Source organism: Urocitellus parryii, chromosome 10, assembly GCF_045843805.1.
Source record: "Urocitellus parryii isolate mUroPar1 chromosome 10, mUroPar1.hap1, whole genome shotgun sequence".
Taxonomy (NCBI): domain Eukaryota; kingdom Metazoa; phylum Chordata; class Mammalia; order Rodentia; family Sciuridae; genus Urocitellus; species Urocitellus parryii.
Window position 1 is genome coordinate 38,720,367 of NC_135540.1, and position 23,650 is coordinate 38,744,016.

At 31.8% G+C, this 23,650-nt stretch overlaps 1 protein-coding gene across 1 annotated transcript in view; it reads left to right on the forward strand.

Moving 5' to 3' along the window:
- Ccser1 (coiled-coil serine rich protein 1) overlaps positions 1-23,650 on the forward strand; it is a 1,027,931-nt gene that overhangs the window by 228,608 nt on the left and 775,673 nt on the right. Inside the window, exon 5 of the mRNA XM_077803585.1 lies at positions 20,889-21,093. Within this exon, the coding sequence (XP_077659711.1) occupies positions 20,889-21,093 (205 nt within the window). The remainder of the gene's footprint in view (positions 1-20,888; positions 21,094-23,650) is intronic.

Genomic DNA, 23,650 nt, shown 5'->3' on the forward strand with positions numbered 1-23,650 from the left:
TGATCACAGTGTTGTACCAGAGTTCTTATATTGTCTGGACTAACCCCTATGTTTTTTAATTTACTTTGAGTTAACCTTTTTGCAGGGTGAGAAATAAGGTTGTAGTTTCATTCTTCTATATATGTTTATGCAGTTTTGTCAACACCATTTTTTTGAAAACCTGTCTTTTCTCCAATTCACTTTTGTGAATTCTCTGACTACAATTATATATTTTCATTCTATTAGTTGTTGCTTTGTGTATTTTGAAGTTCTGTTATTAGGTACAAAAACATATAGGATTCTTCTGTCCACTTGAGTTAATTCTTTTATCAACATGAAATACATCCCTTTCTTTATTCCTGGTAGTATTCCCTACACTCTACTTTGGCTATTATTAGTATAGCCTTTTCTGCTTTCTTTTGATTAGTGCTTGCTTTGTATGCATTCTTTTATCCCTTAATTTTTAATCTATAATTCTAATTGAAGTTTGTTTTTTATAGGCACTATCTAGTTAGGTCTTGCTATTTTACTCAATTTCACATTCTTTGTCTTATAGATGGCCTATCTCAGCAAACCAGTTTCCATTTTAGTACATTAATCTTTTAACTTTAAAGCATGCAGAGTATTTCATTATATTGCCAAGTGGCCAAGTATTGTCTAAACAAGCAACAACTGGGCTGGCTCACATTCCAATAATTTAGTTAATAGGAAAGCAGTAAGCCCTAACAAAAACATACAATTTATTACTTGCATACAGTAAATAATATGATATTCATGTGTGCACTGATTCACCTTCTTTCCTTCCCTTATTTTCTAAGAGGCAATGTGGAAATAATGTAGATGAATACTCTACACATAGGATTCTTTGTCACAGAGGAAAACCACCCCTAGTCTTATAAAGAGAGTAATTATAAACTTTCCCAAATCTTCAAGTATCAGCTAAATTTCTACAGGAAAAAAAAATGAATATACTTATAAGAAAATACCTGGCATGTTTATGCCAAGGTGCTTATGCAGTAGTTGGAAGGGAAGGCCTATCAGGATATCTGCATATGCAGATAGACCAAGTAACTAAGGCTGCAGATCTGTGCATCTTTGGAATAAAGGTGTGTTAGTCTCAGAAGAATGCCCAAAAGCTATTGGCAAAACTCCAGGTCTTGCTACCTATCGATGCCCCTTTGTCTGTGTCTGCACTTAACAGTGTCAGATAATAATGGCTTATAATGGCTTATCTTACTCTTTGGGATCTCAAAAGTCATTCAAGAGAAATTTTTTTTTTTTTTTTTTTTTTGTACAATCCCCTGGCATTCTGGAGTTTGGTAAGGATAGCTCCTGGGCTTTTCTGTATTTTAGAAGAGAGTGTAGATGAAGGAAGAGGTTGCTGGATCAACAACAGATAATTGTCAATGTCTTTATTAATATAATTTTAATATTTTTTATCTTACAAACAATATCTTAGTAAATAATCTAATACATCTCTCTTTTATGAAAGGATTTTCACTGGTTAAATTCCTAGTAGAGTAATGACTCACAGTGTGTGCCTATAGATAGTACAAATTACTCCCCAAAAGCAATTGCTTTCCAAGAACTAACCATAGGAGAATGGAAGAAGAAAAAGCTTATGTGCAGATGATTTAGGAGCAGAAATTAGTTCCCAAATCTCTCCTTTATGGTATGACTCTATGCCTTTAGATGGTGTCTCTGAGCCAATGGGAGGGAAGATCAGAGTGTGGTGGACTCTTGATATTTTTATCATAAGATCTAATATGAAGCATAAGTCCCTTTCCCATTGAGAAGGAAATAAGAAATAAAGGATTGAGTGCCCTGTAATAGGCATTATGCCAGCAGCTTTTTATTTGCATTTTCTAATTTAATTGTCAATGTAAGTTTATGAAATAGGTGCATTGTTTTCACCATCTTCTCTGATGAGCTATTGAGGCTTAGGTGCCAAGTAATTTGTGGGAGTTTATGCATTTAATTAATGGCAGGGATAAGATTCAAAAACAGGTGTAAAAAAATTATGAAACCCATGCTCTTTTTCTTTGTTATCTCATAGAAATCTTCTTTCCCTCCCAGTAAAAATCCTTAAGCCTCCCATTATTTTTGACTGTTGTACTCTTTTTCTCGACTGCCATGTATATTGGGAAAAGTTTCGGACTATAAAAGTATAAAGACTTGAACCTGAATTACAGTTTGAGTGCCATCTTTGCTATTTACTAGCTGTGAGATTTTCGAGCTATTGAATTAAGCTTTCTGAACTTGAGTTCCATCATCTAAAAATACATCTGTTAATACATAATTGACAAGATTGTTATAGGAAGTAGAGATAATTGATACAATGTGTTTAGCACATTGTTACAGCATTAATTATTTGTACCTGTGATTATAGGGCAAGGGAGTGAAGAATATAGACTCCCAGATTACCACAATTTGAATACTGTGAAACTAGATGCAACAGTAATGTGTTGTATATTGTGTTTAAAAATGGTATAAATATCGACTGCTCAAGTTTATATTTCTTACTCCCGAATGTCAAACACCAAGTCGTTTATCTCTTTACAAATGAAAGCTGAGAAGGAAAAATAAAATATTTGAAAATGGGAAATACAGATTTCAGAATCACACTATACAAATACAAGTCTATACAAGTTCACTCTAAAATGATTTACCTATACATTTTCTTCATTTGGCTTCTAGCATCCCATCATAATGACTTTTTTTTTTTTATCTTGCCCTGATGCAGAAAATAGGAAATCAGGAACATTTTGAAAATCCTAGTAATGAGATAGTGATATTTTCATTAGGAAAAAAAATTATATTCTTGTCTACTGTAAAAAATAATTGCTCTTTATAATTTTCTATACTTATTAGTGTTAGCATGTATAATTGACCAAGTTTTTTTTTTCAAAATATTGTCAGGCAAAAATATTTATTTGAGGGCAGTGATATATTCTAAATAATATAAGTTAATATAAGTCTATTTTCATAACACTGAAAAGCACTTAGAGTGCCACAAAATTTTCACATTATGCTCATCAGTAGTTAAATTACATTTGTTTTTCTTTTGATAATTTTCTTGATACTGAGGAGTCATCCACAGGGGTACTGACTATGTAGTTTTAGAACTAAAGGTTTTCTTGAGAAAGGAGTAATATACTGTGGAAGCTTCTTTCAGTAGTCTACCAAATGCAACATCACCTGAAACAGTTAAAATATTAGAAAGAAAAAAATAAGAGATCCAAAATAGCTAAAGAAATCCTTAGCAAAAAAAGTGAAGCAGGTGGCATCACTTTACCAGACCTTAAACTATACTACAGAGCAATAGTAAAATACCAATCCACTAGCTACCAATACCCCTGTGATTAATAAAAACCACTTGTCTTTTACTCAGAAATATTGTGCTTTTTATGAAAATGACGGATTAATTTGTTACTTTGCTAAGAAGAGTGAAATCTCAGATGTTTCACAGTTCCTTACACAGTTTGGCATCATCATTCTTAAAATTTTTTTGATATCTTTACTGATGGAAATATTCCTTAATAATTTAAATTAGTTTTTAATTGTCTAGTTTATAGATTTAGACAACAAAACACTCACAGATACAATTATGTATCTATGGAAATAGTAATATTTATAATTTTCTACCAAAAGTTTTTCTACCTATAAAATTTTGTAACTTTCACTATGTATTGAGTTATATTACCTCACATAAATAACAAATTAACATTTTATTTTTGATATAAGTATGTAAAAATAAAGAAATAGAAAATATCATAAAAGAAATAAATTAATATCTTCTCCAGTAATTTTGAAGAGCGATCTCTTATATCTAAACAAAACCTTATTTTTAAATAAAAAGAAATTAAGAAAAATCCAAAGTTACAAGAACGGCAGTAACATGTTAAGTAGTTTAAAATAGAGAAATTTTTCCCAAGTCAATTAGATATTAAGGATTACAGTGGGCATAGAGTTTGGATGGGACCCAGTTGGGTCCATTTTTCAGTGTCTCACAAGGCTATATTCATGCTATTGGTCAGGCTGAGGATCCTCATCCAAGCTTAGGTGGACATTGGCAGAATTTATATTCTTCTATCTGTAGAACACATGGAGTCTTTCATTTTGAGGTCAGAATGAACACACATCTTTTTTCCTTTATTATCTTCTAAAACCTGAGTCAGGACAAGACAGGATAAGCTATTTTTATTTTTCTGTATTATTATTCTAACTCAAGGACAACTGATTTCCAAATTAATCATATTATATCCTATCATATTCATAATTTTCACACACACTCAAGAGGAGAGAATATATAAGGCATGTATGTGTATGGGGGTGGCACATTTGGATCATATCAGAGTTTATTTACAGTAACTAACAAGCATATCACTTTAGCCTACATAATTAATAGATAATATTAATACAAATGAAATACATGAATAATTAAAACTTTGGAACTGCTATGTTTTTGTGAAACTCCTAATGTGGTATTTTGTTCTAGAAAATCATTTATCTCACTATTTAGCCTTTCTAATTTCCTTTCCTACTTATTTCACTTGATCCCTACCTGACCTTTCTGCTTCCATAGAAAGGTTTTTTCTGTTGTTTAGAAACTTCAATCTATTTTGTAATAAAGAAAGTAGCTTACTCTTCAGCCCCATCTATCTAAACATGTATCTGGGCTCCATGATTCTGTTCATTTTGTTCTGTTATGGGATTCTTTCCCCACTTTACCCCACTTTTTATTGATAGCATCATATTAAAACCTAATACTTGCATCAAATGCTACTGCTTCAAGATAGAATCCTGGATTCCTATGTCATTTGTAATAACCACATCTTGGTATGTTCCCTGCATTGGCCATATTGGGTCTATTTTATTTATTCTTCCATATATTTGTTCTTAGATATTTGTCATTACTGTTTCCATTACTAAAGAATGAGAACATTGAAAAAAAATAAGGCCATATTGAGATCACCTCTTTTTCTGTAGGTTTAAGAGTTAAATTGTTTCTCTTTTCTCATGATTGGAGTTAATATGTTTGGCTTACTTATTTGTGAATTCATCTGGTTATGACATATTTTAAAAACACCATATGCCAGTTACACTTAAAAACTGATAGGAAAATTTCTAATCTGTCAGACAAATATAATACCAGCACTGTTATGTCAAAAACAGAAAAAGAAAAGTTAAGAGTAGGGGAAGCATTCAATATATATTTTTTCCTTTTGATAGGAAGAGGAAAACATTCTGTAAAAATAAATAAAATGTTCTATTTAAAGACATTAACCCGGTTCTCAAATTACAGTGGGAACATTTTGATGCTCATCTTTTAGAAGGAAAATTACAGAGGATTATATCTGTGCATAACATCTGATGCCTTACATTATACACATGTCAATCTACTAAGATATTATTAGGTATTAGCAATCTCCATCTCTAATTTAGACAGCCAGCTACTTATCTAGCTGTCATAGAGGTACTTTGTATGGGTGGACACTCAGAAAACATTTTAAAATTAAAATCATGCTAGTACATCTAGAAGAATGGAACCCAATTGGATATTTGTTTTAGTGACCACTGGAATAGTCATTGGTTTTAAAATATTCAAATCATGTTTAGTTTCACACCTCACATGAATGACACAGGATACATGTTGTTTAGTGCAATTTTTATTATTACAGAATTAAAAATAACATTCCTGCTGACTACATGTTTAAAATGTGATATTAATGCCTGTAATCACAAAATATCCCAATGAACCTGTGTTTTCTGTCACAGGCAAAACTTTCACTGCTGTTTTAGTATCATGCTTAATATTCTTAAACATTTGGGAAGAATACTTGTGAATAACTGTCAAATGCTATTTTATAATGATTGTTTACATATACTCTTATACATAGATAAGAAAATATATTTGATATTATGTGAATATTTTAAATGTTTTTGATTTCTAGGGCTGACAGCTTAACAGTGAGGCTAGCAATCTACTTCACTCTAAGGAATACATTGATCAAGTTCTTCTGTTAATATTGTTAGCAGGGTATTTGTTGATAAAAAACTGTACTGACTTAATATGCAGGCAAACAATATCAAATTTATTAATATGCATTCAACAAATAGAACTAAGAGACACAATATAGATGACAGATTGGCTAGTATCTCATTGTAATAATGAGATAAGGCAACATTAAACTCAAAACAATAGCATTAGCTAATATTCTTAATACATTGATTAAAAGATAGTCAATAGGTGTACAGTTTAAAACATTGGGACTATTTTGGTGGCTAACATTTTATTCTTATCTTTTTTTGCCATACATGAGTGGTGAGATGTAAATTCAGTAGATCCTTTTAGTAAGTGAACCAGAGGTCAAAAGCACAGTGCTTTAATCCCTTTGATGCCTTACCAGTCCATAAAATCAGTGGAATTTATTCAAATCTCAGTTTTACAGAGAGAACACCATGATCCCATGGGTAGAAGAACTTCATTTACCAATGCCCACGTTTCCTGGTGTTTAAAATCCCAAAATAGACCTTTCTAAAATGTAAGTCCAGTTCTTACATGTTTGACACATTTTATTTTGTGTGAGATAATTACTAAACAAAGCCTCATATATTTTTGCAATATTAATACTTTGAAGAATATTATTTTTCCTGTCCATTCATGTATATATTAATATATGTATTATACATATTACATGTTTAGTATATATATATTAAAAGTATAATTTAAAATTACTGAACTCCCTTACAAGTATAATGCTATATATCTTTTTATGTAAGTTTTTTATTTATATATGACAACAGAATGCATTATAATTCTTATACATAGAGCACAATTTTTCATATCTCTGGTTGTATACATAGTATATTCACACCACTTCATGTCTTCATACCTGTACTTTGGATAGTAATGTCCATCACATTCCACCATCATTAATTACCCCATGCCCCCTCCCCTCCCCTCCAACCCCTCTGCCCTATCTAGAGTTTGTCTATTACTCCCATGCTCCCGATCACCATCCCGTTATGAATCAGCCTCCTTATATCAATTAAAATGTTTGACATTTGATTTTTGGGGATTGGCTAACTTCACTTAGCATTATCTTCTCTAACTCCATCCTTTTACCTGCAGATGATTTTATTCTCTTTTATTGCTTTTATCACTTACAAGTATAATGCTATATATCTTAAAAAATATTAAAATGAAAAATATAAAAAGTTATATCCATGTGAAATTTTTGTTTATCTCAAGGTAAAAATTTTGGTTTACAAAGAACTTTTAAAAAGGAATCTAGGTTTAAAAAAGATAGGATATCAAATAGATTATTATTTTTTAAAATGGTAGAAAGCATATCCTAAAGTTTCTGTTGATAATTTAGTAGGACAATATACTTGGAGAATAGAGGATAGTACATCATCTAAAAGACAAGATAATCACAGAAAGCAACCATCAATTTTTGCCTTTCTAATGAACAAAAGGAGAAAATGAGTTAAAGTCAATTTATTAGCACTACCTCTGAAAAGAAACTTGGGCAGTATAACATAAAGCCTATAAGATTTATGAGGCATGTAGCTCCATTTTAAAGCAGGGTAATTCCACATTAAAACTAAGCTCATATAATTTTCTAGTGCTGACCTCTAAGCCACTTTATTTTCCTTGGTGAAAAGAGGTCAGTCTTAGAATTGCTTATGTGGTTTTTCATCTAAATCCACTATAAACTCATGGACAGAATACACAGCTGTTTAGGAGGATTCAAAAATTCTAATGTCACAGACTCCCTGATTTGAGCAGACAAAAAGCTCTCAGTGTTGTGTGTGGAGTGATTCTTCCTGGATAAGAAGTAATCTGTCAAAATAAAATGGTTGTACCAGTTCCTTATCAGCTAACATCACACAGGATGGATTAATTACCCAAGAGTGGTCAGTGTGGCAAGGACCAGGACACAATGCAGGTATGTGTTGACAGAGGAAGTACAAAGGAGACTGTCCTCTAATGTTGAAAGAATAAAATGAAATATAGCATCCCAATAATGAATTCTGAATATCCATGCAGCCATGAGAGTCTAAAACAAACTCAGATTACAAAAAAGAACTTGACATGAATATACCAAAATGTATAAGGGAATTGGGCAAATCTTATACTACATTTTACATTTTGTCTGGGCACTGCTCAAAAGTATAATATAGAGTTCTTTGATACAAGTCACAGAAACCTACTTTTGCTCACTTCATAAGAAAAAGTGTGTTTATTGGAATGAGATTCACTAGTTAACAAAACTTGAGCCACTTGAGTGTTTCTTTAACAAGTTAGAAACAAACAACAGTAATTTTAGAGACCTAAGCTGGAAGCAAAAGCAAGACCAGCTATATACATCCAGCACTTCTTGTTCAGAAATTATTACAATTCAAAATGCTGACAGCAGAACATCATACCAAAGGGAAGATCCTTGTTGAAGTGCACAGGTCACAGGACAGTGTGTCAGGCCTTGAGTAGAAGGGATGAATAGGAAGCACTTCAGGCTCTAACACAGCTCAGGGTTCACACTGCTGGGAACCAAAGTCTTAGGTCACATGACCACTCAGGGCAGAGGGGGTGGGCCCTTTTTTAGCAACTCCATCAAAACTCCATGCATTCATGGAGGAGAGAAAGGGAAGGAGTTTCTGAGAAGAGGACAAAGGAACCATGAACAAAGAAACAGGAGAATTTCTTCGTGTGCAAGGAAAAAAAAAATGATGTTCACATCAAAAAAGTAAAATGAAGATGTCTTTTTTCAACTGCCATGGCCAGCTTCTTAGAAATTGTCTCCAAGAACATAGATAGTTCACCAGTGCTCCTGTTGTACCTCCAATGGGTCATGTGAGGACATAGAAACTTCAGTGATTCTTAGTGATATTTTATTTTCCTAAATAAATGTCAAATGTCCCACTATCATTGAGTCATCTAATGAAATATTGAAGAATAAGAAAGGTTTTTAGATGAAAAAGAATGAAAAGGTCACAGAAATTACTCTGAGGTGAAACTACTATGTTTCTACTAATCAGTGTATTTGTGACTTTTGGAGTTGGGCATAATGAGCTCATTGAGGTTTAGCCAAGCCCCTGTCTCTGAAGAGGGTGGAGAGGTTAGACATGTACTCTGCAGCCAGATTTTCTGTGTTTCAAGTCTAATTGTGCTACTTGTGTTCTATTCAATCCACATACCATAGGTAAATTATTAGTGTCATAACTATTAAAATAATCTAAAAGGTGACTTAATTTAAGATATAATTCAGATTGACAATGAAAACAGATTTGATTCTTTTCAGCCATCCAAGAGTAAATGAAAATCAAACATATGATTATTTGGAGAAGACTCATTTCTTAGGATGGACTCAATTTATTTCCAGGGTTTTTGTTTTCTTTCTTATCTTTCCTAAATGGGTACTTGTCCCTCAAGAGGAAAGAGCAAACTGAGCTTATTTTCATCAGCTCCTCTTTGGTTATGTTAAGAGAAAGACTGTATTTTCTTTTTCACCCTCTTCTCTGCTTCAAAGACAATTGAACATTGATACCAATCTGTGTTTCTGCTGCTTGTGTAAAAGAGAAGCCATCCTGTGCCACCAACAACCACTGTTATCAGGTTTCAAATGTCAAGTACACATCAGTACAGAAAGAAAGAAACTGAGATAACATTCAGAGAGAAATATGTTTGAGCCAGAGATACAGTCCAACTGTCTGAGCGTCTATGTCTTCAAGACAGGAGTTAGGAAAAAAATCATCAACAGAAACCTAAAACAGTTTGTGCCTTCTGCTTTATCGTACCTTGTGATTTATAGCAACATATCATATTTCTATATATGACTGTAGTATTTGTCTGCCTGGGATGGACCGATGAATAATGGAAAGGTAATTCAGCTACTTTAATCTGAAGCATTTAAATCAGTTTAGCTGTGATACTTTGTCTATGTCACCTCTTTCAAGGGCTAGCAACAGAATCTTTTACTAACTCAAGGAATTTTTGTTTGTTTCTTGCAACAGACATTTATACTTTGACAGTTCTATGATGTAAAATTATGTATAAACCATGTTCAATGCTTTTCATTTACACCAATCATCTGGCCTGTTATTTATACTAAAGTCCAATGGTTTCTCTGTTTCAGAGAAAGGATGAATATTCAATTTCAGGGAGAAAGAGAATAGACACTTTTTATTTCCATCCACTTATGGTTAACTTTCTAATTATTTACAAAATAATTACATTTTTAGAGTCAGTGTTATTTCACGATCCTACCTGTTTGCAGTATGATTTTGCTATCATAATATTTATTATTCTAATATTTATCATTAAGATTTGAAGAATAGTGCTTTGTCAAAGACATTTTCTAATAAGCTATCCAAACATTTTCTTATGAAATGATTTCTTAGGAAATCATGACTGATTAGGATATTATGGTACATATTATCATAATATTTACATCACAAATATAAATATTTAAGATATTTATATTTGTAAATTTAATTGTAATAAATATTTATTATTAATGAATGTTTGAAAGCAAAAAAAAGCCAAAATAGGAACAGAGCTCCTTGGACCAGCAATGCTTTATTAATCAATGAAGGGGCACATTTTCAGGAGGAAAATGGCAACTGGTTACAATAGCGCTCTGATTTTTATAGGGTTTAAGTGAAATTTAATCATCAGAGCAGAATATGTAGAGAATTAATCATATACGCCTAATCATAGCAGAATGTGTCAGTCAGGGAAATTGTTGTAGAATGGGAAATTGTGAAAGTCCAGCGCCCATTATTTTTCTTCTCTCCCTGGGACCCATTATTCTCCTTTTCTCCCTGGGAGTTGCTTTTCCATCTCCTTCAATGTTTCACATAAGTTTAGGAAATACAGGGCTAAACAAAGTTAGAAGGATTTTTCCCCCTTTTGGTTTGTGAAGCTAGCTATGTTCTACTTACTGTGCACTATATCTGCAGTTACTACTGTAACTGTTAATAACCTAGACTACATACTTGTAATCCAAAGTAAAACTATCTCTAAGTTTCATTAACTGAGTTATAGTTCACTGTGTGTTATTAGTAGTATAGCTGAGAATGAAAGTATCTTAAACATGATATAATTTAACATATAGGACAGGTATTTAAAGAAAGCAATACTTATTCATTAATAATTAGTTAAATTTCATCTGCTTTCTAATTTTTCTTAATCTTACTACAGGCATAGAATATTAACTCACTCGATACCTATGATTCAAAGCCATTCAACTTGTAGGGTTAAAGTTTTGGGACAATTTATTGCCTGGGCCTTCACTGTACACTTTTTATTTAGTTGGTATGATCTTTAAAATAAATGGAAGATGTTTTTGTCAATGAAACCAAAAGGTTATGCTCTACTGAAACTTTATTTTACATTAAAGTAGTTCTCATAGAGAATAAGTCTTGTGCCTCAGTAGGAGCTGGATATCAGCTCACAGTCCCTGAAAATTCCCACAACGCTTTCTCCTTGTGAATTGATGTGATTTCTACATTCTTTCTCCATCCTGATTTTCTTTAAAATCTTTGGAATTATTATTATTCTTTCTGTTAACTGTCATTGTTTTTATTCCAGTTGTTAATTTCTTTTATTTGCATCTACCCCTAATGTTCTGACTCTGAAGCTTTTACATTTTTGAATAGGTTTTCCTTTGGTCAGTCTCTAAAGATAAATGTAAAATGTTCTTCATGAGAAATCGTGTGGACAGGGGTTTTGTGTATGTGAAATGGCCATGGATTCATTTGTTCAATAAACACTTGCTGAGGTACGTCTGCAAGCTAGGCATTTGGACATAAGAAACCCACTGAAAGAGAACCTTATAACTTCAAAGAGTCTACAGTCATGGGAAAGAGAGAGAATGGAATGTGGGAAGTGAGAGAGAGGTGTATAGGGTGCTACTGAACCAAAGACAGGAGGCAGCTAGTACAGAAGGTTTGGAGAGGAACTGCCTTGGGTAAGGGGTGGGTGGATGGAACAGTGCATGAGTCGAATCTTAAGGGAAGAGTGTAAATTAGCCACCTGGATTTCATACTACATCATAAACTCACTATATCCTGGGCAAAATATGCATCATAAAGCAAGACAAAGATATGACTCACTAGACTGAGATTTGTGCCCTGGAATTCATACATATAAAAGTAAACTGGATCACTTTTTTTTTTTAATATGTGAGCAAATCTGTCAAGATATTGGGGAGTCCTCATTTTTGTGTACTATGAAAAAAATATTTTCCAGTTAAAATTAAGTATCAGCCATCACAAAGACTCTTTGTTACCTCAGAACAGAATGTCTGAAAGTTGGCTGGTAAGATCGATGTGGCTTTTATTAATCCTTCTCAAATTGATATAAAGCTCTGTGACTGTAAGATTTAGACAAAGCAATAATCTCCAACTCTTTTTCTCTGGGCAAGTATTGGAAATTTTAGTTTCTCAGCCACTATGTATGATACCCATTGTTTTAGGTATTCTCCTTATGCTTATTTACAAAGTGAGGATTATTTTCTTTTTGGAAACATCACTTTCTAGATTATACTTTCCTACCTAACACTTATTATACTTAGATCACCAGGTACTGAATATTACATATGAAAAGCAGACATTGAACTAACAACTCAAACTACATAGCTGTCTATAAGTTATATAATTTAAGCATATCATTGTTGGTGTATATTATATTAGAATTGCATTTTAAGACTTTAAAAATGACCTATTTTCATATGTTGTAATTGACTCTCCCAGCTTATATTTGTGAAACATTGCATTATAATAATGTTACTTAAATATGTAGAAGCAAATTGAGAATATTTTATCATTTTTTTTTAAAATAAATTCTGGTATGATACAAATTATCAGAAGCAAATATACATACAGTTATACCTTTTAATAATATTTCTTATGAATTATGTCTAAAAGCCCTCTAGATGTACTCCTTAAATGATCATAAAAGAAGAATTTCACACAGAAACTTCTAAAACAAAAACATTAGGTTGTAACTATTTTATGTGATGATGAAATAGGATGGATTTGATGGTGGTAGTTAGTTTTGAAAGATAATTAAATTTCCTACATGACTCTGAGATGCAGTAAGCAAGACACAGCCATTTGAATTTATGAATTTATTTTCAAGAATATAATTTCCATCTCTATAAATGATCACATTACTGTTTCTGTTACAATGCAACTATAAAACCCTTATCATTGGAAAGAAATTCATAATAGGCAAATCGTATTGGAGCTAAAGTTGGTGACTTTAAAGAAACTATTTTTTTTCAGAAGCAGTAATAAAATTATATGTTCATCTGTATATCTTTTTCACCAAAAATACTTAAAATTAATTAGAGTACTTAAGGTTCAGACAGCAAATATATCTAACAGGTGACTATAAAGTTTGTATCACAAGTAGCAATGAATAATTCCAAGTTATCTAAAACTTAGGTATGGAATATTATTTTCAACTAGTATAAAATACTAGAGTAAAACTCTTTCCTTTTATATTTGAAATTTACTTGAAAGTTTAGAAACAACTTATTGCAACAAAATTGAACTTTTATCAATTTTTAAAAGCTCATCAGTATCCTAATAAGAATAATTCTTTAGAGACCTTTTTCCAACTCTTGATTTTTTTCTTTTTTATTGTGTAGTTTAAAAGGTCCTAAATGAAACCATTATTCCAAATAGTTATGAATGAGTGTGTGGGAATGATTTCCTGATCCCCACCAAAAGAGATATACAATTTGAAAAGTGTCAAATATAAAACTCTGCCAACACACCAGAAAATTTACGCTGTGTGTCACTTGCAGTAAAGACTAGAGAGAGGCACTTTAGGTTTTCTTTTAAAAAACTGATTCATATCTAGATACAAGAAGATCAGCCAGTCTGTGAGATTTTCTAACTTTAGAACTACTTTTATAATATCAGGTGACAATAAATAAGTGTTTGATTTATTATCAACTTGACAAAATATTTTTGATGATTGTCGAATTTTCTTTTACTTTTAGTTCTCTGTTAAAAAGACTTAATTGCATTATTAATCCAGACTTAAAGACATAGCATACTAAATCCAATACCTGCAATTACATAATTAATTACAAGGTGAAAAATACTCATGTATGCACAGATTTTGTGTGTAGATTTATGGGTATACATTCTTTCTTTAAATAGTAATTTGGACCATTATTGTAAGTATTTACAATAAATTTAATGTAATGTAAATACTTTCAGCTCTCTTTACCTTAACTCTAATCCTTTTCATATGTGGACTGCTTTTTAACTGACTCTCAAGTCACACATGAAAACAAAAATAAAGAATGGGAGAGGAAACCAAAAATAATGGGAGAGGAAATGCTAATGAAAGAATGGCATGTAGAAAAGGGATTGGATATAGACATCCAAGCCAGCCTTTTTTATTTTCTTTGTCTAAAGACAAAACAAGAACTTTAAACAATGAGTGAGCATATTTGTACCTATAGACTGTCTATTTTATCTAAACTTTTTGAAAAGGGAAGTATAACTAGTTTTAGTTAGTAGTAGTGGAAATCCTTACCATTTAATCTAATTTCCTAAGAAATGTTAAATTCAATGGATAATAATTTTTGTGCACTAAATTTGATTACTCTATCCATTTGAGTATTGCATAAAACTGTACAAATTTTTACAATTCACTAATGAACATGAGATACAAGTAATTCCCATATTGCCCTGAAACATATTAGTCTCTAAAATAGACAGACAAATATGTACACAATTAATTACATTATCCCATCCATATTCTACATTTAATATCCTTCTAGGAGGAATATATCCTTTAGCAATTATACTTTAGAATATAATTATAGAATTATACTTGAGATATTTTTACCTTCAGATAAGATGAAGACCTAACTTATTAAACAGACAACAAATAAATTACTTGTTTATCAAAAAATTCAGGGCTGGAGTTGTGACTCAGTGGTAGAGTGCTCACCTAGCATGTGTGAGGTACTGGGTTTGATCCTTAGCACTACACTAAAAAGAAAAAGATAAATAAAATAAAAAATTTTTAAAAAAATTTTTAAAAAGCAATCTAGAGTTAGGAAATCTGCAGAACTAATTAATTCAGGGCAATAATAACATCAACAAAGATGCAGGTCTATTCAGTATTTTTGTTCTTCAGTTTTCCCACAGCTGACACTTGATATTCTTGAGATATGCCAACAGTTTCAAGAAATATATCAAGACAAAACAACATCCAAAGGAAATGTCTATCACTTTTCTGTTTAACTTTTTATGAGAGGAAAAATTTTCCTGAGTTTTCCTTTTAGACTTCAGCTTACTTCTTTGCACCATAGGTGAACAAGCATTTGAACAAATTTGAGAATTCTGTTTTATTTGTTAAAGAAACAGAAAGGAATGTATCCAGGAATGGTGGGACAGGCAGCCAATGAGGTCTGACATAATAAATCCCATCCTTTCAGAAAGAGAGTCAATTGGTTTTGAAGTTTTCATTTGTTTCTATTATAGAGTGTCCATTTATCAGCTGGGATACATCATCTTTTTATTCATTATGATTATTTTTTTCTGTAAAGACTTCAAACATAGTTATAAAAGCTACTTAATATTCTTGTTTCCTATTTCCAATATTGGTCATCTCTGTGTTGTCATCTCTTTGCATATCTACGGATTTTAATATTTGCCAGACATTGTGTATGACATGTTTTTTAGTCTTTATTTTTTCTTTCCTTTACAAAAACAGTGTTATTCTAGCAAGTATTTAATTTACAAGTAGATAAGATCGATTTTTGAGGCTTCTTAAATGTTGGAACTCTTAAAGTCTCCCAGAACTTTGAAGTTCCTTTGTCAGTGGCACTTATTCTCCTATATCTTCACCAGAATAAAAACCACACTTTCTTTCCAAATTTATCCAAGTTCAGGGCCCTAAAACCACCACATTGGCAGTATGTGTACTTATTGTTGTTTTGATATATCTTTTTGGCACCTTGAAATCCATCTGTCTTGACCTCTTACAATGCATTGTAAAATTTTAAAAATTAAATTTGGTATAATGTACATATTATTTTTGTGTTTTAAACATGGAATATAGATTATTTAGCCAAGAATTTTCCTAGAGTTCTCTTCAAATTAATTTTTAACTACATATTTGATAAGTATCACAAAAGAAGCCTTAGCATGAGAAAAAGGAGCCTATGCTTTTTTTTTTTTTTTTTTTAGTGTCAGGGTTTGAACTCAAGGAAGCTTAACCACTGAGCCAATCCCCAACCACATTTTCATATTTTATTTAGAGACAGGGTCTCTCACTGAGTCGCTTAAGGCCTTGCTAAGTTGCTGAGGCTGGCTTTGAACTCACAATCCTCCTGCCTCAGCCTCCTGAGCTGCTGAGAGTACAGGCATATGCCACTGTACCTGGCAATCTATGCAGTTTTGATTAGTGGTATACCAGATGCCAAGGTTTCTCTGGAGATGTGATTTATTCTAAGGTGGGTAAGAGAAATTTTTTTATGTAGATAGAAGAACATGCAAAGCCTTTCAGGCCAGAGGAGTTTATATATTTCAGAAGATCATGTGTTTAGAATTCAAAGAGCAAGGAGGCAGGCAGTGTTCTGAGATGAGAAGTGGTGAGGAAGTTATGTCCTGTCATAAAGAACTACATTGGTTATGTAGAGGTGTTTGGAGTGTACCTCACCTTTTCTCATATCACAAGTGCTGGTAAAATAGCTTGATACAGGTACATTTTTATCTAAATGTAATATGTTAAGTTCTGATAAAAACTAAACTACTACATGGAGAGATCCTATATCCATTCCTTCCAGAAGTAACTAGATATCCAATTATAGTCCTCTTAATCATTGGTTTGTCTTAATCCAATCAAGTGGAGAATTCAAATTAACAATTGCAAATAGCATAAATTTACATCATTGTACCTGTCTTAGAAGTATTCAAGGGAAGGTTGAATTCACCATAAATAACCAGGTTTATTTTGAAATGAAGCTTAAATAAAAGTAAGTTTTCCAAATTAAGGTTTTTAAAAATCATTGTTTTCTGCAAATCCACTTAATGAAGCTTTGGGAGATAGTCATATACATGTGTTTATTTATTATATTAGGCAAATAGAGGTTACTATTATTTTTCATTTTCTTGTAAATTGGTTGAGAAATCATAGTCACATTACAAAGTATAAGTCATTGAGATACCTGTTAGCCACAGACAATCCCTGTAATGAAATTTGTCAGTGCACTAAATAGGAAGTGTGCATATGATATGATCTCTGTGCAACTGACATGGTCTTGTATTTTGTTAGTCATTTTGGCCATTATATTGGCAAGTTTTCAAAAGATTTGAAGACTTCTTGTGAATGGGAAGAAAATGTTTTACTCTCAAGGTGATATTGCTAGTTACAACTGTGTGAAAAATGAAAAAAGGCTGTTATATTTTTTCTCTGTGGTAGGAAACAAAAAACTTTAATCACCCTATAGATTTTGTCAAGATAGATATTTTCCCATTAAACTTGACTGACATACTGAAAAACAGAATTACAGTAGAACTTCTGAACTAGTTTTATAGGAAATTCCTACTACACAAAGAATCACAGTGACCACATGCAAAGCTAATATTCTGTAGTAGTTTAAGTTTTTTAAATACCAGCTAAAACTCTAAAATACTCTAAATTTTCAAGAATACATTTGATGTAATATTTATAAACATTGCTATTAATCTCAAAATTCTTATTGCTTTGGCACTTATAACTGAAAAGGTTCTTAAGTCTTGATTTTGTTTTATCTAAATGTTACTAAATTTTAAATTATACAGATTTAATCAGTTTTATAAGTATCAAGGCATGTGTAAATATTATTGTGTAATTCTACTGAAGATTCATAGAGTTGACACAGAGAGGGCGAACTGTATATAAATGTTCTCAGTGGAGATTACACTGTCTTTGCGTTTTGTTTGTAGTAGTTATGGAGATTAATGAACCACTGTGTCCAGCTTCAGAATCATACTTTTTTTCCCCCATGGTAAGGGATGATTTTTTTTTTTTTTGGTATACAACACATTTGTTAAGTTTTCTGAAACCATAATAATTCAGAGAATTTGCTGACAGTGAGGTGTATATCTAGAAGTGCATGAATTGTATTATCAGGTGAGCCCTGCTAATATAGGAACAGAGCAAGACTTGAACCTAATAATATCCTCACTGTCTTATTTTGGGTTGTCTGTACTTGAAGAAACTATGACATCTTATTAAAGATTTTTCTTCTTTTCTCATCAACCTTAGGGATTATTTTATTTTTTAGTTGAATTTACCCAGAGGAACTTGCATATTTGGGACCCAATAATGTTCTCTTGTTATAAACATTAATATTTAATATACTGAACATGTTATTGAATATTATTAATTATAAACCATGGGTACTACACAATCAGAAGGCCAGTAGAAATAAACGTAAAACAAAATGGTATGCTGACCAAGGCCCTGAGTAATAGTCCTGATTGATATTCATTTCATCAACTGCCTTGACCTAATTAAGAACAGTTTTGATTACTACAGGTTTGTAGCAGATCTGTTTTTATATGTAAAAATAAAATGTTCAAAGATAAAGTTTTCATATGTGAAAGAATATTAGTTAATATTTTTTGATATAACTAATAAGTTAAAAATATGGTGAAGTTCTTGAAGCCAGTGCCAGAAACCTATTAATCTTTGCAATTTAAGCCAGTGTTGATCTGTGGGACACAATGTGGATGGTTCTAGTAACTGTGAAAAATGTCACTATTCTCTATTTGGGGAATTTGGATACAAACTATTGTGATACAAAACAAATGGTTAGTTTTATCTTCTAAATTCATTGCTGTGCATGTTCCTTTTTGACTATTTGAAAATAACAGAGACCCTCGAATTTTTATCTATGTCTGTATAGTATTATTTTCTGAAATACATGGCATGATCCTTTAGCTAAATTGGAAAACAAACAAACAAAAAAAAAAAACAAAGAAATGCCTTGGTACTTGCTATACAGGTTAGGTAAAAATGCAAATAAAATAATATAGCCTCAATTAATTTTATTCAAATCTTGTTATTTATCTTGGGAATAATTTAATTTTTAAATTATTGAATAATTAGTAAAGAAAACACACTCCTGAATCACACTCAATTTTTTCTTTATCTTCATAGACATATTCATTAATTATCATTGTTGTTTGAAGTGATAATTATTATTACTCTCATTTTATGTCTGTAATAATGTAATAAATAAAAAACAGCTAGCAATTTTGAGGAATGACTGACTCTTGGCCAGATATTTTGCTGACCACTTCATATGTGCTAATTTATTCAAATTTTGAACAAGTCCAGAGAAAGTAGTTGTAAAATGAGTATTATCATTTTTTACATGAGGAAATAGATACATAAATTTTCTCAGAGCTAAAGAAATGGTAAGAAGTAGGTGGGTCTGGGATAAATTAACCTAAGTGCATTTGCAAAATAAGATTTTCCCCTTACTAATAGAATGTATTTAATAATAAGTAATGTTTCTGTGCCCATTGTAACTCAGGCAGTCTTATAAGGACTTCATATATATGTTAGGTTAGATTTGTTTTGAAACTATCATCTGTTCTTGTTAATCTGTATTTTGTCAATTTAGAAGAAGCTGTCTTTCAGGAGAAATGAGCTCTTTGTGTTTGAGTCTTTTCCTTCTACTCTCTCAGATTTTCCAAGTGGGGAGGATTTATAAGAGAAACACAAATAAGTTTATTAATATGTGCATTGCATACACACACAGGAGCACTCAGAAATGATTGAATCAGAGGCATGGTCAGCTTGGGGCTTAGATGGCATCTTATCATTTTAACAAAAGAACAATACATTTTTAGAAAAGTAACCTAATAACAGGGACTTTGAGTTTCTAGGACATCAAAGTGTGGCATGGTGAATATAGGGGGCAAATAATGGGAGAAAAGCCTTAGGTTAGCTACATGGATTCCTCTGCTGCCTTATCCTGACTCAGGAGAATATAGGGTTGTCTCCAGTAATTAACTCATATTCTTCTGGTGGAGAGAGGAGAGGAACACTTTTGTAAATGTATATCTGATTTTATGTAAAGGTGGAAGACAAAAGAACTCTTCTTGTATCCATTTCTCAGTTGCCTTCAGTTCAAAATGATCCTTAAGCTAAAGGGGACATTTTTGGGGGTGGCATGTGTTGCTTCCCTTCACATGCTAATTCCATCATAGAATTATACATTTCCTGTTTTGTTTCACTTTTTTTTTTTTACATAAATCTGTCAGTAACTAACTATGTGACATGAGGCAAGGATCAGTTATATTCCTGGGCACCAGTATTTTCCATATGTCAAATGAAGGTTTTGGTGTTCTGGTTTGTAGATAGATACGAAAAAATTCAGCTCTAAAAGTTTAACAGGTTGGCAGGACAATGACTAGCTTTCTTAACCACTAAAATTGTTATTGATTTCTTTATAATTTAATAAATACCAAATATATTTTGTCACAATGTTTGCTGCTTAAGCTTTTCCTTCCAGTTAATTTTAAGCCCTTTACTAGAACCACAAATATGAAATTTTTCTTCCAGTGATATTTTTGTTGAATCTCAGAATTTTTAAATGAGTTAACTAAGTATCATGTGTACATGAAATGCTAATTAAAGAATGATCGTATTCTAAAACAGTAATTGTCATTGAATCTTGCCACTAAATATACAATTAAGTCATTTCAAAATGTATGCAGAAGATCTGAATGTTTTCAAAGACTACTATGAAGAAATTATGAGGTTCACAAAATGTTTTTTCCTAGCATACTATAGACATTAATCTATAACTTTGGAAGCACCCTAAACATGCTACATTATAATTTTTGTTCTTTTTTTTTTTCCTTGTTAGGAATCTTTCCCTGAAATTAACAAAAGAAGATCAGGAATCCAGGTATTCCCATCTAAGCCGAATGCCCAGCAGTCCATCAACAGATTGGCCCCTACAAGGTGTGGAAGAAAATGGGGGCATAGATTCTCTGCCTTTCAGACTGATGTTACAGGACTGCACAGCAGTAAAGACATTATTATTAAAGATGAAGAGAGTTCTTCAAGAGGTAATGGTTTGCTCTAAGATTAATGTCTTTTAGCTCTGGCAGACAATGAGGTCTTAGAAGTGCTTAGACTCTACTCTGTCAGTAATTAACTATGTGACATGGGGCAAGGGTCATTTATACTCCTGGGCACCAGTATTTTCCATATGTAAAATGAAGGGTTTGGTATTCTGGTTTGTAGATAGATACTACAAAATTCAGCTCTAAAATTTTAAAGTTCTATGAAAGAAAAAAATTGATGCTAAGTTTCCCATTGCTGAAGGTGAGGAGATATTGGCATCAGATATAAAGTTATGTGTGTGTGTGTGTGTGTGTGTGTGTGTATACATACACATATATATATATACATATACATTAACAAAGCTTTTGAGAGATCTATTAAATGTACTTCATGTTAATGATAGTGGGGCTTTGCTTATATGATACCATAAAAGTATATTTTTGTACCCAAAATAATCAACCCAGGAAAATTAAATCTGAAGGTTTGAATGATTTTGTCCATTGAGTACATTTACCCTCCCACAACCTGCGCTCATTTACTAAAATGTTGAGCATGTAAAGAAAATGTAATAGGATTCTTTTACCTTTTTACCAAGAGTTAGACATTCTTTAGCATTCAAATATGTTATGGTATTATGGTATAATTATAATATTTATATTTTTGAAAATTTCTGTAAAATATATGTACACTAATACTACTTTATAATATGCAGAGAATTTCAGTGATTTTAAATTAATTACTCTAGTAAGTAAGATTTCAAAACAATAACCTGAGATTTGTGACTTCATATTCAAAGACTTTTATTACATAATATTACCTTTCAAAAGATTTGTCTTTATTAATAGGAGAGTCTAATGGTATGAGAACAAAAGATACTTATTATTTAGGAGAAATATTATCATTGTTAAAGGGCTAGGCAGAAGCCTGAATCTTGAGATCCCATCTGACTGGATTCAGTCAATAGCCCACATTGAGAGTAAGGGAAAATTACATAAAACAGAAAAATGAATTTATTAGAACTTTGCACAAACTGGGAAGACAGCTAGTCTTCCTTCTCCTAACCCACAGAAATATTCTAGTTTTTAGAAGGGATCATTAATGGATAACAATTGCCAAGAAAGATCATGTGTCAATTCAGCCAGCCTGTGTACCCTGGAGTGGAACCTTGAGATATATTAAATTCTGGTTTCCTGGTCCTTCCACATCCTGTTATCTCCAAGGGACTTGTCTTTGAACTGTTGCAGCAGTTTCAGCCTCTTTGCTCAGCATGAAATGGCAGTCTGTGGTATGCAGGGTTGGAGAAAATAGCTTCAAGAACAGGTTGGCAGGAAAATGACTAGCCCTGAGAAAACAATTGAGACTTAATTGAAAATGCCCAATTTTAAGGGAGTCCATTATGTTATGACTGCCTTATAATAATGATTACTAACATTTAACACTTTGATAATAGTAATTCTAGAAACTTTACTGGGGACCAGAATTGAATCAGGGAGAAGGTAGGCAATCTAAATGAAATTATTATATAGGCTATTGGAGGCATCTAGTGATGTGTTCTCATTAGCCAATGTAAATACATACTGGAAAAGGTCTTTTTTGTGTTTGTGTGTCCCATACATGTATATGTCACTGGGGTGGTCTTTGTGCCTAAACTTTATAAAGTAATATGTTAGAATATGCTAGAGTTTTATATATATATTATATATATCTATGATTTGTGTATTCATATATTTATATATAATTATATATGTATAATTCTATAATTAAATAGATATATAATTTTATATCTATTTAATTATAGAATTATACATATATAAAACTGATCTCTGAGAATTTCAGTAACTTTGTGATCTGGTGGTTAAGAAAAGGAATGAAACTAAATTGAATAAACAACACTGAAGAAATTATGTTTTAAAAAGGCTAATCAGCATTCAAAACTCATTTCCTCTTTATTTTACTACCGTATGTACTTGCAAACTTCTATACACTATCGGAGTTGTATGGTAAACTTCTATATAATAGCAGCCAAGCATCCTTCCACTTGTACATTCATTTATATCATTTTGATAGCTCAAAAACAGCCATGTAGGAGTATTTATGCCATGCAAATTGGCAAACAACACAAATTAGGGATTTTTATTTTTGGCAAGTCTGCTGTAAAATATTTACCAGCCAACACTATGTCTGACTACATGGTTTCTCTACTGACAGCACAATATTTTTAAGCACATGAATAGGTAAGACAGAATCTCCCCAACCTCTAGCTTAACATGCACTCTGAACCTCTTTGAACAAGACAAACTTAGTATCACCTTTTTTTTTTAATAATTAGATAGTAATCTTAAAGTCTGTAATATTTCCCTATTTAACTTTCTACCTATCTCTTTGGAATGGATTTTAATAATAAATCAATACCAGTAAAAGAAAAGTAGGAAGAACCAATAGGAAGAGTTGAGAGAGTTGAGTTGTTTTGAGGGTACTTAATTTCACAATTTTGAACTATTTAGTAATATTCACTATAGAAGAAATTCTAAGAATTTAGTGAGATTGTTTTTATATTTC